General features: G+C 45.0%; 1 protein-coding gene across 1 annotated transcript; it reads left to right on the top strand.

Moving 5' to 3' along the window:
- The first annotated feature begins 428 nt into the window (after window positions 1-428).
- LOC123800732 (latherin-like) lies at window positions 429-8,326 on the top strand. The gene is made up of 7 exons (XM_045810578.1): window positions 429-528; window positions 1,674-1,821; window positions 3,390-3,494; window positions 4,381-4,530; window positions 6,107-6,188; window positions 7,062-7,125; window positions 8,268-8,326. Exons 1-7 carry the CDS (start codon window positions 429-431, stop codon window positions 8,324-8,326), a joined length of 708 nt encoding a protein of 235 aa, XP_045666534.1.
- The last annotated feature ends 8,908 nt before the right edge of the window (window positions 8,327-17,234 follow it).

Raw genomic sequence — 17,234 nt, 5'->3', positions numbered from 1 at the left:
CCCCCCAATGCCATGTGGTGAAGCAACTTGCCCTAAATCCCACAATCCCACGCCTGGTAAGAGGTGGAGGGCTTAGGAGACTGTTACCGTAACTGTAACACGCACAGCCTCTCACGGGGGCTAGTGAGCAGCTCTACCGGGGAAGACTGTAGCCCTGCAGGAAAAGCTTTTATGTCCAGCACCCTTGGGCATATATACAGGTTGTGCGGCCTGGGGCAGGTGACTTCATCTCTTGGACTCTTCATTTCTTGCTCTACACTGTGAAGAAAAAAGCATGTCTCCTCTCTGAAACTCACTGGCCCCACCTGTAAAATACGTCCACATGAGTTCTGTAGCCACCGTAGACCCAAGCTCTGGGGAGACCCTCTCAGAGAATGACCCCACAGCTGACCCTCTCTGCCTGCTCCCCCACAGGTACCTGACCCAAGATGCTAAAGCTCTCCGGCCTCTTCGTCCTCCTCTGTGGACTGCTTGCCTCAGCCTCTGCTCAAGAGGTCCTGTCCCGAGTTTCTTCCCAGATCACCAATGGTGAGACTGCCCTGCCTTGGGTCACCCCTGGCCTTGTCAGGACCATAGGCCTCTCCTGAAAGTCTAGTTAAGTTCTAATTAGCATTGTGCCTGGGACACAGTTAATAATATGATTAATCGTTAGCTGCTCTGATCATCACTACATTACTGTGTTTAATACTGGTCTCCCAAGATTCCCCTCTTTCCTGTCTCCTTGCCCTGGTCTCTCTATTAAAACCCACCATCAAAAGGCCCAGCCCCACCTCGACTGGCCCCTGCTCACCTCTCGTACCACCCCGCATTCACTGGCTCCCCTCCTGCCACAGTAGTCTCCTCAACACATTGAGCCCACCCCAGGACCTTAGCACTGCTGTTCCCTCTGCCCGGAACACTGTTCCGCTATCAACATGGCTCCCTCCCTTCTTTTAAGTCTCTGCTAAAATGTTGCATTTGCAGAAGACATTCCTTGATATCCTTGCATGAATTACTGCCTTCACCCAATACTCTCAATTCCTCATTCTGCCTTTTATTTTTCCCTCATGACAGAAATAGCTTCAGCAGAATGCATAGTCTGGCTGTGGTGGTTAAAATACTGAAATGTTTTTCTAAACTCCTTGGGAAGTAGCCCCTGCTCAGAGATGCCCCAGATGACACCCTAACCACCCCACCTTCAGCCCCAGGACTCCAGCCTCCTCACCAACCAAAACCTACTGAGTCAACACGTGGCACTGCCCAGGGGCCGCAGGACCACGGAGCTCTGGCGGATGTCCTGATTGGCTGGTGCCCACGCACACCTGGTTGTGGAGTATTTCGAAACCAGCCCCTCCACAGCACATATCTGCACTTGACTCGCGCATGTCCCTTTATTCACTACTCTCTCATCTCTCCTCCCTCATCCCCACCAGAACGCCAGCTCCCCAAGGGCCGGGAGTGCTGCCTGTTCTCACCGAGGCAGGCTGGCATGGCCCTGGCACATAGTCGGCCTCTACAGATATTTGCTGAATGATCGTGCCTGGAATGCGGCCCAGCAGCAAGCAGGCCAGGAAAACTAGGCGAATGAGAAGTAGGGTCCACATGTGGGACATGCTCAGAGTCAAGGCTGCATCTGAGAAGCTGCGGCATCTAAATGTCTAATGGTGGGGTCGGGGGGCGGATTTGTTTTTCAGGTTTGACACAAGGACTCCTTGGTACGAACGTTCTTTCCGCCCTGCAGACAATTGACTTCCAGGGGTCACTGCAGAGTGTCTTCAGCGTTGCAGGAGGCAACCAGAACATCCTGGGCGGCCTGCTCACCAACCAAGATGCCAATTTAATGTGAGTGGTCTCTGAGCAGAAACCCCATGTCCAGACTGTCCTGGGTTGTTGTTTTGTGAGCACCTTCCTGGCATTTTCTTGATTCTACAGAGGCCCTTTCCTCAACTAACAGCCCTTCCCACTCTGATGGACTAAGACCCACTGGCAGAGAGAAATCCCCACTGGGGACAGAGGCAGAAGCCAGGGAGATGCTGAAGACTGGGGTTCAGTCTCTCTGACGGGGAAGAGAATGGCTGCTCACCCCCAGTCTCTTCCCCCCTCTGAGACTCAACTCCTGCTGCTGTTACATGGGAACTCTAGCATCTGACCCCATAGGACTGTTGTAAATATTAAGTGAAATAAAAAATACACATAACGGGCTTACACAGCTCCCTGTCCTCAGTAAGCCCATCAGCAGTACCAGCTACAACAACCCCTGCAGTAACGATGTGACAATCACAAAAATCGATGCCATCTGACCAGCAGAGCCTAGAAGACCCAGGTCCCTCTTCTTAGTACCTTCAACAGAGCGGCCGACTCCCACCCCCGTCCCAGTCTGCTCCTCCCCCAGCCAGGCCCGTCTTAGCTAATGAAACTCCACCCACCCAGTCGCTCTAAACGAAAATCCTGACATCGTCCAATGCCCCTCTCTTCACTCACAGCCCCATGCAGCCTGTCCACACACCCCATCACTAATACCTTTAAAACCATTTTCTCCACCTCCTTTGGTCTGAAACACCATCATCTCCCTCTGACTTATGCTCCCAGGTCCCCTTGCTTCCACGGCAAGCCCCTTCCCCCTCTATTCTGTTCCACCCATATCCAGAAGCGTCTTTCCAAGAAGTCAGCCAGACACTGTAACTCCCTTGCGCAAACCCTGTAATGTCTTCTAGTTGCTCTCAGAACCAAACCCAAAGGTCTTATCACTGGCCCACAGGGCCCCCTGTGACCTGGCCCTGACTGCCCTCTCCTCTCCCCCCTCCCCACCTGCCACACTGAGCCCACTGCCGTTTCAGTCTCAGGGCCTATGCACTTCCTGTCTTCTGCCTGGCCCTTTCTTCCCCTGGCTATCCTCATACCTGCACCGTAACTTCATTCATGACCCTGCTCCAGTGTTCCCTGTGGTGAGAAGCCTTCCCAGACACTCAGAAATATCGCTCCTCGCAGTGTCACCCTCTTCACCTAACCCTGCCAGGCCTTTTCGTCACCACACCCATCACCTGACACATTCTGTATGATTCACTTACTGCATTGACTTTTGTACACATATACGCTCTGCCCAAGCAGGAGCTGTCTAGAGCTTTCCATCTTCTACTTATTATTTATTCACTCACTTATTCCAGCCTGCTTGGTGCTGGCCAAAGCACTAGACATGACCATTCCGTGATGCATTAAGGAAGAGCTTCTGTTTGCTCAGGGCTGTATTCCCGGAGCACAACAGCTATGCGATAAATTACATGATTAATGAGTCAGCAACCATCTTTGCCTACGTTCAGCTTCTGCTCTGCAGGGGACCTGCTTTTGCATACAGTAGGGTCCACCTGTGGCTAGAGTCACAACCTTCCCTGTTGTGCTGTTTTTTCACCCAGGGTGCAGGTGAAAGACTTTCGACTCCTTCAGGTCTCCCTTGAGAACTCGCCTAACTTCAAGGGGGTCGATTTGCGGATACCATTGGCATTTTCCATACAAACAAAGTAAGTAGACGCTGCAAGTTGCTTGTACAGTTTCATCCACGTTTGCCCAGATGTGTGGGTGTGGGAAGCAGCCATAACTAAAGGGTGTCCAGTGGAAGTCTCGTGTGGTTGGGGCAAAACACCCTCCCTCCCCGGGCCTGGGCCACTCTCTACGGGTAGGATCAGAGCATGTGGAATACCTGAATGCTTCCAAGCTGGGGCCTCTCTAGGGAAAGCAGGGCAGGTTGAGCCAGTTTCCTTTCTCTGCTTTACCCAGACTGCCCCGCCTTCATTTATTTGGACTTCTGAGCTCACTCAGCTCTGGCTGAATACAACGTAAGACAACCCACAGAATCTGCTCTAGACCCCAATGCCCCTTGGCACCATTGCCCAGAGATTGTGCACAGGTGTGTTTTGTTTGGTCTGCACGGTGTGTCTTCGGGGAGAACAGGCATTCTTCCATTCATCCCAGCTGTCACCCCTCTCTGTGAAACCAGTCCCTGGTCTCCCTTATTCATTTCCAGCTCAAGCCTGGCTCTGGAGGCCGTGGAGTGTGTGACCTGCAGAAGAGTATTTTTCAAAGTCACAGTTTCTCAGTTTTGATAGGATGCTATACTTAGAAATCAACCGTTTCCTTTCTAACTGTCCCTTGAGCCAGAGAGAGCAGGTATCAGTTATACACCCTGAACACAGACCCACCCGGCTTCGCCACTGGCTGGATGCACGACTTGGAGAATGCCATCCCTGTTCTCTCCAATCACCTCTTTTGAAAAATGAGGAAATGAACTCCACAGGGTGATTTTGAGGGACCTGCGCAAACAGGGGGGAACCCTCATTCTGGAAACAAATGGGAGGAAAGTAAGTCCTGAGGCTCTCTCCCACCAGCCTTCATTCTTTCCTCCCACAGGTTTCCGGCTCTCAATCCCTGCATATTCTATGTACAGACAGATATGAGAGTCCAGCTTTATTTGGAGAAGGGTGCAGACGGCAAACACCAACTTGCCTTTGGGCATTGCAGGATTGCACCTGACACTGTACGGATCCAATCTGAAAATCTGTAAGTTCTCCATGTTTCTCTCTCTCTGCATCCAAGTGGTTATGAGGTTGCCCCAAGGAGGCTTCACGTGAAAGATGTCACCAGCAAAACAATCCCTTCTCCAATGAGCCTTTTGTGCATTTGGGGATGTGTGTCTTACAAAAAGAACTTCATGTCATTTAGAATTTTTGTTTATTATGAAAATAATATTTTCACTGACATGAAAAGAGATTCCCTGAATGGTACCGAGGACAAACAAAGCAGGCTTACTAGATTACTGGCTGACATTTAGGTTATTTCTGAATTTTTTGCTATTGTAAATAATCCTGAAACTTTTGGTGCAGGAAATTATAGATTCCTAAGATTACTGGAAGAGTATAAATAGTTTTATGACCTTTAAACTTGAAGGTATGTAATAGTTTTAAGGCATTCCAAATCCCTTACCAAATACCTCGCCAACAGAACTGAAGTGAGGTGTTCCTGACTGGCATTGGTCAAACTTCACCCCGTAGCCAATCTGGACCAATTATTCTCATTTTTACAACTTCCCTCTTCAGTAGGGAGTTTCAGCAGAAAATCGCATGGGTGCCATTGTCTTGACTACCAGGAGAGCAAGGATTTCACCATTTGTTTATTGGTCCGTGACACCTCGTCTTCAGAGTAACTTTTCAGAGGTTTGACCTTTTATGAAGTGTTATCTTCTAAATTTATAATCTCTTTTTTACAGACTTCTTTTATAAGATTTTTTAAAAAGTTAGGCTCATGCCCATGATCAACTGAATCCAATAGTCATCACCAACCTATTGTACATCGGGTCTTTTTCATTCGTGAATTCTTTATTCTGATTCATCTCCCAGTTGCTCACTCTTATCAAGAAAGATCTGAGGGTGGAATCCTTTCTGAGCTCTTAACACCTCTGGTAATGTCCTCCTGTCCTGTTCCAGACAATGACACCCTTGACTCACAGCCATTTCCCTCAGGGGAAATTCTGTCAGTGTGGCTCCGTGTCTTTTGATTTGTTGAAGAAAACTAGTCTTTCCTTTGAGGGAAATCTGAGTCCCCAGGGGGGAAGGGGTAGATCAGCTGGTTTATATGTAAAGCAAACACTGCCTGAAAATGAGATCTATCCTTTCTGAAGACACATTTACACTGCTACCCCCCCCCAAGCTTCTTTCTCCTCTCCCCCAACCGAAGAATGACATTACACTACCCCTTCCATGAAGACACGACCATAGGACTAAGGAGAAAAATTCTATTGGAGCATTAGATAATGAGAGGAATAGGAAAGTGAGAGAGAGTGATCAGGACCTCAAAGGGTAGTAGAAGCTGAAGAAGGCATTCCAAGAGAGGAACAAAATAGGCAAGGAGATGGGGGGGGGTCATGGGGAACAACGATGAGGGCAGGGTGATTTCAACTGGAAGATTAATTTTAAGGAGCGCAAGAGGTAGGTTGGAGCAGAAGGGCAAGGCTGGGGTCACGGAATGCCGTGGAAACAAGGAGACTTTAAATAACGTGGGGTCAACTGAGCACATAAGTGATGTAAAGAAAGGAGAGTTTGGGAGAATTTAATCTGTTCTACTTTCATTCTTCATTTAGTGTCACCCCAGTGAAAAAACTTATTGTGGAAAACGTAGAGAGAGTCCTGGGAGACCTAATAATCCATAATTTGGGAGCAAAAGTAAGTATACAAACCCAGAGTATTTCAGTGTTTTAGTCTGAGACCCAGAGCTTGGTGGACTACATCTTCTTAATAAACTGGAAGGACATCAGGGCGCCTGGGGGCTCAGTCGGCTAAGCGGCTGCCTTTGGCTCAGGTTATGAGCTCAGGGCCCTGGGATTGAGCCCCTTATCGGGCTCTCTGCTCAGAGGGGAACCTGCTTCTCCCTCTCCCTCTGCCCCTTCCCACAGCTCATTCTCTCTCTCTAATAATTAAATAAAATCTTTAAATAAATAAATATATATATATTATATATATATATTATTATATATATATATATAAACTGGAAGGACATCTTCCAGGAAGGACAGTTAGGGAGAGAGGAAGCGGCGTTTATCAAGTTCCCATTCTGCAACCAGCACTGATAAAATGCTTTACAGATACTAAATTCTTCAAGTCAAAATCAGGGTCTGTGTGACTGGAGAAAGTTGATAAGCCTCTCCGAGACTCAGTTTCCTTATCTGTAAAATAAGTATAAGTAATCATAAAACGAACAGCTAATATTCATTAAGCACACAGGCACTGTGCTAAGGGTCTTACATGAATTTTCTTATCCTCCAAACAATCTCGTATTCTAAATAACGAGTATTATCTGTTTCCAGATTTAAGAAAAAGTTCCAGAGATGGCCAATGACTTACCTAAGTCACAGAGCTGCCAAATAGCTCAGCTAACATGGGACCCCAGGGCAGTCTGTCCCCCCAACCCCCCTACTTGATTGTTCCCTAGGATAGATTGGCTTAGAAGGAGAACTTGCCCTGATTGCCCCCTGAATATTCACAGCCTCCACTGGTGGAGCCCTCCTCCTGACTCTTGCATACCTTCTTGTCTTTCAGACCTGTCCCTTCATTAATTCGTTTCTTCACAACCTGAATCCGCAAGTGACTAACGAACTGATTAGTAAGTGCTGGTGGTGAGAAGACAGAGGAACACCCCGGCAGAAAGCTCAGACTGCTCCCTCGCCCTTTACATCTCCTCTCCCTGACGCTTCTCCTAGAGGAAACAACCCGTCCTCAGTGAGGCAGAACGGTTCCTGCCACTGACGGTCCTCATAAACTCAGCGGGCTTACTGAGCCAGCCCCAGCCCCACGGCCAGGGTTAAACACTCTGCCTGTACTGGCCACTGAACCTCTGCCACTAGCCAAACATGTGCTGGTTTCAATTCCATTCTGGCCCCAAAGCCTAGAGAAGCTGAGATATAAATGGGAGCTTTTCTGGGGGAAAAAAGCTGCCTGATTTCTCCTTTACCCTTCTAGATTGGATGATGTTGCATAATGAGCAGAATATTGGCCTGGTTTCAGCCCAAAGACTGCCTCCTTCTAGTAGCGTCTACTTCCAAGCACCCAAAGTTTCCAGGTCTGCCAGAAGCCAAAGCAGGCAGCTGAGGCCCCCAGTGAGAATCTGAAAACCAACAGAATTTCTGGGCTGAAAGGACTCTTCCTTTGTTCACTGAAGATTCATTAGTCCTACCAAGTGCTAGCTGCTGGAGTTTCTAAAGTTCCTTTAAATATCTCTCCTAGCAAGCAGTTTTCTGGCCTCTGCTCACATACCTCCACTGACAGGGATCTCACTATTTATGAAGTAGGAAGCTTAAGGCAATTAATCAGAATGAGTCTTAAAGCTCCCAAAGTGTGGCTCCCAGACTCACACAAAGTAAATGTGCGTGGGGCAGCTTGTCCAATAGCCTCACTTCGCTGATACTGGGCCACCATTCTGGAGATGCGGCCAGGCAAATAGGGACCAGCTGCTGTAATGCCAACTTCCTTCACGGTCTTGTTTCAATGTATAGCTCTTTAGTTACTAGCTTGGGAGGGACCCGTTGCTCCCAATTTATAGATGAGGAAACCAAGGCCCAGAACCGTCAGTGAAGTGATCAGAGATGCCAGCAACTTAGCAGAGCCTCCAGCCCCAACCTCATGTCCCCAAGTGTTTGGCTCATTCCCTGACCCTGCTCTGCCCCCATCTGGAGGAGGAGAAAACTCCTTTGGCCTCTCTGATCCTCCTTTACTCCCACTGTCTAAGGTATCTGTTTTGCCTTCTAGGTCTGCTGCTGCAACAGGGCGGGTACGGAGCCTCCATCCAAATATCCCCACAGTTTTAAAGGAGCCACATTTGCACCAATCCGGTGAGAGATCAGAGCATATTTCCATTTCTTAGTGATGGCACTTGGCCTTTAGGGTCATTATAAATGTGTCATTCATTCATTCCTAAAATTTCAAGTAAGCTTCTACTATGTGCTAACTGCTAGGGATATGACCATGAACAACACAAGACTCTGCTCTCCCGGAGTTTCTATCCTAGTTGGGTGTACTGACATGGGCTAGGAAATAAATGCACGGTCAACTAAATTCCAGAGAATGGTGGGTACTATAAAGGAAACAAAGTAGGGTGTGAGAGAGTGATGGGTGGGGGCAGGGAGGAAGGCATCAAATTAAGAGAGTAGAGTCAGGCAGAAGTCTCTGTGAGATCTTTCGGCTGAGCCATGAACAGTAACACAGGAGTTGTGCCAAGACCGAGGGGAAAAACATCACAGACAGGAGGATGAGCACGTGCAAAAGCCCTGAAGCAGGAATGAGTTTTCCTTCTGGAAGCAAGAAAGGAGAGCAATGTGACTGGGATGTGGGAGGAGCTCGGTTATAGGAGGCATCGTTCTGTGAAAAGAGTTTTATTCACGTATCATGTATTTATTTGCAACTATTCTATGTTGAATACACTCGCTCAAGTGTCACCATCTCAGGTCTCCCAAAAAAAGCATATCTGCCACTCTCTTCCCTCCTTATTTTTCTTCGTAAAATTCATTATGATCTGACTTTTTACTATACTGTTTCTTTTCTGTCTCCACTACTAGAATGTGTATTTCATGCAAGCAAGGACTTTTTCTTATTCTTGTACCCCAGGTGCCAGCATTACAAAAATCAGACAGCCCTAAGAGTCCCCAGCGTAGTAAAGGATAAGACAAATAAATAGGCAATTTTATATGCAATGAAGTGTGCTGGTTGGGAGTCTGTGAAAGTAGAGAGGCAAGATCCAGCAGCACTGCCTGGGGACTTCCACGAGGGCTTCAAGAGGACATAGGATTTAAACTGGATGTTGAAGAATGATTAAGAGTTTTTTTTATGGTGGGAAAGAAACATTAAAAGCAGAGGATACATCATGTGCAAATACACGGGAGTGGAAAAGACCTGATGCTCTGAACAGTGGGCAGAAGCTCTAGGTGACTGGTCATAGGAGTCATAGAGGATGGAGGCATGAGTGGTAAGGACAAGTCTGTAGTGAACTATACACATGTTTTCTGAGAACAAGGGTTCATGTGATGGGTTGAGCCACCAAGAAGAAGGTGCAGTCCATGAAAAGGAACATAAGAAATTAAATGGCCAACACTATAATTGAATTTATGTCTTTGGGTTGATAGCTTAGTTATGTAAGATTCTAAATGAGTGCTATCCAATAGAAATATAACAAAAAACACACATGTAACTTAGAATTTTTAGTGATGAAATTTTTAAAAGGAAAAGGAAACATTACATTTAGCAATATATTTCATTTGTCAAATATATCCAAATATTATGTCAACATTTAATCAATATAAAATTATTAATGAAATATTTTACATTCTATTTCTTGTGCTAAGTCTTTGATATCTAGCGTGTATTTCATACTTATAGGACATTTCAATTTGGACTAGCTGCAATTGCTCCACATCCACGTTTGGCGAGTGGCTGCCATACTGGACAATGTAGTTCTAACTAACGTGCTGCCAGTTGCAGCACTTTGAAAAGCCTGGAGCATCTCATCTCATACCCACCAATACATCCAGGCTGCCATCTATCACAGCAGCTCCAAACTGTGCCCCCATGTCCTATTCAGTCCACAGACATATTTGGTTCAACTAAACTATTTTGTAAATGTGACTGTGTTGTCCATATTAAAAGTAAGAAATGCCTTTTGATCAAACAGGACATCTGGCAGTATTTTACATCCTGTGTCATGAAGTAAGTCAAGGTGAGAAGGAAGATCCATTAGTTGATGAGAAACGGTACAGGGAACAGAATTTTTTATCCAGAGATAGGCAGGGGATGGGTGCTGAGACTGAACTATGGTTCAGCACCAGGGATAGTGGACAGCAGTACAAGGGACGTGAGCTAGCAGAGAGGAAGAGGCTTTCAGCTCTGGATTACACCCTCGTTATAAAGGAGTACGAAGTTGACTAGTATCTTTATTATCTCACACAGAATCAGGTCCCACTTGCTGATCTCCTCCTTGGAATGTTGTCCACACTGCAGACCATCACCTATACAGACACTCATGTTGATTATTCAGCTACCGCCTGGAATTTCTTTACCCACCCTGGACTCCAAGGACCTCCTACTTCTCTGGGTATGGAAGCTATTTCCCTGTAACTCCACACCAGAAGCCATGTGCTGATTCCCTGTAATCTTTTCACAATAAACTTAATTTTTGCAGCTCTGAACAGTGGGCTGTCCTGCCTCTATAGTGCCATGTGGGGCAGGGGCAAAGATAGCTAGAGATGGCAGTGGGTCTGATCATGATGACAAAAGTTTGCAAAGTGGGGGAGGATTCCTAGGTTAATTTAGCCTTTATCTAAGAAATACTTCAACACTCTGGCCGGGAGTTTCCAAAAAACTAAGGAACAAGTCATCCTGTCTTTTCTGAGGTGTTTTCTGACTGATTCTGTGACCTTGGGTAGCTTGGGCCACAATCTCCTCACTGCGAAGTGAGAGTTTTGGTCTCATCCAATAAGTCCCTCAGGCAACCTACAAAGCTGTGGTTTATGGAAGAAAACTTATCTCAGCCCTGATAATCCCATTTTTCTTTCCTCTATCACCAAATTTCTCAAGAGAGATACTGCTATCCATTGTTTCTACTTCCTCACCTTTAGTGTCCAGTGCTCAATTTTGGAGAATCTGGCTTATCCACCCAACTCAAAATAACTAACTTTAGGTCATCTATCACTTCCTTCATGGCCAACACCAGTGAGCCCTTTATTCAATGTTCATGTCCCTCAAGTCATTAGCAATTAACTTTGCATGACCACTCCACTCTACTCCCTACCTGCTTCTCCCCCTCTTTTTCTTCCTTATCACTACCTTGATTCATGCCTGGCACTCTTCTGTGCATGCATACATTACATCACTTATTCTTTTAAATAAATTGTGTTGGTTATTAAGCTTTTATCTCTTGGTTACAAATCTATCTTTCTCTGTTTTGAAGCGCTGGGTGTTGGTCTCTGAAAACCACCTACCTTCTTTACTGGCCTACTCCTTGTTAGGATCCTTTACTAGAGGGAAATTGCAAGACTGAAGGAGGAGAAAAGAAAACTTTTTTCTCCTATTTGCTTCCTATTCCCCTAAGCATCACCCAGCAATGGTTTTTTCACCAAATCAGGGAAAGTTGGTCTCAGTTTACAAGTTGTTGGGTTTTGTTTTTTTAATGCTCCAAAATTAGCTTTATTCCTCAGAATACTGCACCAGCCAACAGGAGCCCCCTTCTCATAAGTCTACTTCCCAGTTCCTGGAGTTTCTCCTCCAAGATCCTTAAAACTCATCCCAACCACCCTTTGTTACCACTAGACCCATTAGTTGGTTCATATCTCAGCATGCTTCACGGGACAAGAATAAAGGATAGAATAACTTACATACTCAAAATAATTACTTTAAAAAAAAAACTAATTATATCAGCAGACGTGGGGAATATGTGTAGCAATTGATGTGGAAAATGTTGGGGTTCAAGAGCGAACGGTCAAGAAAGAATTCTTGAGATGTCTTCAGTGCAAAAAGGTGGTTTTATTAAAACATGGGGACAGGACCTGTGGGCAGTAAAAGCTGCACTGGGGTTGTGAGGAGTGACTGACCATACACTTTCAAGTTGAGAGGAGTTAGGGATAGTGTTAAGGAATTTGGAAGCAAAGTTTCCAGGACCTTGAGGGACTAGCGGTTGTTAGGAAAAGTCATTTACTACTGTCTAGTAAAACCCTAGTCAGGAGACCCTTCAGATATATATTAGTGGGCCATATGCTTGGAGGATGATGGCTAACATATATCTTGGGGGATAGAGATAGAGGAAGTTTCCAAAGGGATTTTTATATGTTAAAGAAGATCTACTGGATCCTGGGAGTTAGGCTAATGTTAAGTTAAGGTTGACTTTTGCCTCTAGCAAAGTATTAACATCAAGGCAGCTAAGCTCCTTGTGGAAGGTCACTCTGCCTGTCCCAAATACTTGTCAATAGGCTGTAAGTTGTAAGGAAGTTTAATTCTTTTTCTTTTGCTTTTGTTCTCTGATGAGGGACTAGAAGGTTAGCTGAAGACAAAGCACAAGCTGACACCCTGCTACCTCCCCCACCCCCTCACTCCTGGGTGGGACATGTGTGACATTCTTCCAGGAATCTCCCAACTATTTAATGTTAATACCTTGCTAAAGGGGAAAACAACCTTAACTTGACAATGGTAAATCCTCCAGTATCTTATAGGTCCTCTTCGGCATATGAAAGTTCTTTTGAAATCTCCCTTTTCCTTACTTCCACTGATCCTGTCCCATGCTTTAATAAAACCATCATTCTGCACCAAAGACGTCTCAAGAATTCTTTCTTGGCCCCTCAGCTCCGGACCTCACCCCACCGAACCTCACCTATATTCTAAAACCACATCATTCTTCACATCAGCAATCGATTCTAAATCTGTTAGACAAAAGAAGATAGAATATAAACTGGGGTGCTCCTAATTAATTGGTGGGTACCTTTATCAAAGATTCTGGATTTTGGGGCGCCTGGGTGGCACAGCGGTTGGGCGTCTGCCTTCGGCTCAGGGCGTGGTCCCGGCGATCCGGGATCGATCCCCACATCAGGCTCTTCCGCTATGAGCCTGCTTCTTCCTCTCCCACTCCCCCTGCTTGTGTTCCCTCTCTTGCTGGCTGTCTCTGTCTCTGTTGAATAAATAAAATCTTAAAAAAAAAAAGATTTTGGCTTTAATACTAGATAGCTCATTGTGTTGGTTACTGGAAAATAAACTCAAGAATGGCCTTCATTCAATGAGGTTGAGAACTTTCCAGGTTCAATGTAAGTAAGGAATCCAAAGGCTTGGGGAGATTGGACTGTTGGAGTAGATTTATCTTTTTTTTTTTAAAGATTTTATTTATTTATTTGACAGAGATAGAGATAGCCAGCGAGAGAGGGAACACAAGCAGGGGGAGCGGGAGAGGAAGAAGCAGGCTCATAGCGGAGGAGCCTGATGTGGGGCTCGATCCCGTAACGCCGGGATCACGCCCTGAGCCGAAGGCAGGCGCTTAACCGCTGTGCCATCCAGGCGCCCCATGAGTAGATTTATCTTTTGCAAACACATGTGCCCCCACCATTACATCTCCTGAGAGGGCCCAAACAACAATCTCTTCACTAAAAAATTGAAAAATACATTACTTAGGAGAGCATCCACATCCTTGAAAAGTTCTTTTTTTTTTTTTTTTTGAAAAGTTGTTTTCTATTACCTAGGAAATGCTGCCATTGAAAGGGACTCCCTGATCTTAATGGGGGATGATGCGATATTCCAGGAACACAGCAAGTGGTGGAGCTAAACTGGTAGAAACAAGAGGGCATGTTTATTGTAATGGATAACAACGATGAATGGGTAATCAGAATATTCGGCAATTATTAATTGATCACAGTTTCCCTAGAAAGGAAAGAGATGGTCCACCTACTAAATGTTAATTGATCAGGAGGATCTCCAGGTTTGGAATCCAGAAACTTGACTTGGGTGGCCAAAATGGAAAGTCAGAGCTTTTCATCCAATTTCCAGTTAAAAGCCAGTTCAGGATCAGGAATCCTTGATTGAAGGAGAGGCAAGGGACCCTGCAATATTGCCATAACATACACTCCAAGTCTTCCTTCAATTCTTTCCCAAATTGACCTTTTGACATTTATTAGAATCATGGTGCACTGTGGAAAAATACCCAGAACTTTTGGGGATATGAGATACTGCCTCTGAATTTATGCTATTTTCCAGTAACCCAAAATAGTTTTATGGTCCACCAAAGTGGGCTTATGGTTGTCAAATGATAAATGGGAGTTCTGGCATGCGTTTGATTCAGAATGGGTCTGATAATTACATAGGCCCGTTCTGTGATTATTTCTCCAATTCTTTAATGTGTAATTGGAAGAGCCATAATTAGCAACTGGCAGAATCCCCATTTGGCTCTCTGATCCATGGAGGGAGAGCTTTTGGGAGAAGAAAGGCCAAGTGGAAACTACCAGAGCTTTCTCTCGTAACAGGATAATAAGCCAAAGCAATACTATGGGGGGAAATTGGAGAGACAAAGGCCATCATTTTAATTTGAGGGACAAAAGGATGCTGATACTTGTATCAGTCAGGATTAATGCAGAGGAGAGAAAGAGAGGGACTATAAGGAATTGATTTACATGATTATGGGGTTTGGTTAAGCAAAATCAAAACCCATTGGTCAAGTCGTGAGGAAGGGAGAATCAAGCACTGAAGCTGTCCACAGGGAATATTTCTTCCTTCTCTCCTCCTCCTTCCTCTTCTCTCCCTGTCTCTCTCTCTTCCCCTCTCTCCCTCTCTCCCCTCAGCCTTGCTTGTAAGTCCTCCCAACTAATTGAATTAGTCCTACCTGGATTATCTGGGATAATCTCCCTTACATTAAGTCATCTCATTATGGACTTTAATTACATCTGAAAACTCCCTTCAGATCAACACCTAGGTTAGCATCTGATTAAATAATGGGATTGTAGCCAAGTTGACACATTAGAAAAAAACAAAAACAAAAAACCTCACAATACTTATCCCATCCCCATTTAACAAGACTGTTCACTGTCCTTAAAGTCAGCCCAGCCCCTGACACCTGGGATTCATTACTGCCCTTGAAAATGTTTTTCCCCCTATTTCAAGATGTAGGGACCGTCAGAATCAGCTTGCTTTTACTTGGCAGTGCTATCAGCACACCTTCACAGTTTTCCCCGGCATGACTCTCTACCACAGCATAATCCATAAAAATCTTGATCATGCTGACATCACAGAACATCACATATGTCCAATACATTGTTAACATTAGGCTGATTAAACTCGATGAGCAGGAATTAACAAGCATTTAAAGACATTAGGAAAATACACATGAGGACGAAGGTGAGATAAAATCTCATCAAAGCCCAGGTCCCCAGCACTTTGACAAAGTTTCTGCAAGTACAAAAAGGCACAAAGCTTCATGGGCTGTTTTAATTTTTAAAGTAATGCACACCACGATTAAAAGTGTTATTTTGATGCATCTACGGAGTAACTTTAAGGTACCAGTTCGAGTAGGAATCAGAGCAAGAATAGGCTCTCCAGCAAGCAGTGCCATTTTCTCTACCATTTTGTCCTTACGACCTAGAGGCAGAACCAATTGCACTTTCAGAGCATCTATGGCAAATGAGGATGTTTATAGATGCTCTGGCAAGCTCTAATAAGAGAAACACAGCACGGATCTCTAGGGCTTTGGAGAAAAGCCCTATGCTGGCCTGCAGATAACTTTTAATTTTTAAAACTAGCTCCTGTCTTGCTACTGAGTCCTCTTAGAGATGAATATCTAAGCATGGACATCAAATAACCATGCAATCTGAGATGTCCTTCATGGACTACATACCGTGTTTCTCAATATGATGCATTACACTGATTTTCAAATGCCAAACTAAACTTGATTTCTTGAGATAAACCCCCGCTTAGTCATGATGTGTTATTCTTTTTATACACTTAAATCTATATTGAAATCACTAATATGTTGTTGAGGATTTTTGTCTCTATGTTCATGATAAATATTGGTCTGTAGTATTGATCCTAGTCTGGATTTGGTATTAGGGTAAGGCTGACTCCATAGAAGGACTTGAGAAGTATTCTCTCCTCCTCGATTTTCTGGAATTGCTTGGGTATAATGTGGTGTTTGGCGATGAAGCAATCTAGGCCTAGAAGTTTTCTGTGCGCTAAGGTTTTTATCTACAAATTCAATATCTTTAATAGATACAGGGTTTTTCAGGTTATCCTTTTCCTCTTGAGAAGCTTTGGTAGTTTGTGTCTTTCAAGGAATTTGTTCCTTTTATCTAAGTTGTAGATTTAATTGGCATAAAGTCATTCATAATATTTCCTCATTATCCTTATAATACCTATAAAGTCTGTAATGCTGTCACCCCTCTCATTCCTGATACTGGTCATTTGTGTCTTCTCTCTCTCTTTCTGACTCTACCTGACTAGAGTTTTATCAATAGTATTAATCTTCTAAAACAACTGGCTTCTGACTTCATGGATTTTCTTTAATGTTTTTCCGTTTTTATTTCATTAATTTTTATTCTAATCTTTATTACTTCCTTGCTTTGTTTTTATTTTTTTAAAAGATTTATATTTATTGGAGAGAGAGAGAGAGACTGCATGCAGGAGCAGGGCAAGGGGCAGAGGGAGAGATAATCTCAAGCAGACTCAGTGCTGAGCACAGAACCCAACAAGGGACTTGATCCCAGGACCCTGAGATCATGACCTGAAACCCAGAGTCTGATGCTCAACCAACTGAGCCACCCAGCCACCCCTGCCTGCTTTGTTTTTAGTTGACTTCTCCTGTTCAAGCTTCTTACAAGGAATGCTGAGGTCTGATGTGCACTTTAAGGAGAAGGACTCGAGCACATTTCCTCCTCCCCGCTGGCTGACATTTAAGGCAGGCGTGGCTCTGAATAGCTAGTCATTGTGAATGGCCTGCCCCCGTCATTTGCTCCTGAGGACATCTCTGCTTGGTAGGACCCTGGGCTTGATGGGGCCCATTCCCGCCCCCTAGTGGTTCAGAGAGTTCATGGTTATGGTGAGACCTGCAGTCTTCACTGCCCCTGGTGGATCTACTCCAGCTCGTTGAAAATCTTTGACAGTTGCCATGCAAGTCCCCTGGAGTCTTTAGTGGCCTCTCTGGATTATGAGAGGAAATGCCACTGGATAAGACAGGCTCACAGAGCCCAGGATGAAGGGCAAGGGTTG

The sequence above is a fragment of the Ursus americanus genome, chromosome 22, assembly GCF_024610735.1.
Source record: "Ursus americanus isolate L20-20 chromosome 22, mUrsAme1.1.p, whole genome shotgun sequence".
NCBI lineage: Eukaryota > Metazoa > Chordata > Mammalia > Carnivora > Ursidae > Ursus > Ursus americanus.
This window is presented reverse-complemented; position numbering and strand designations above follow the sequence as displayed.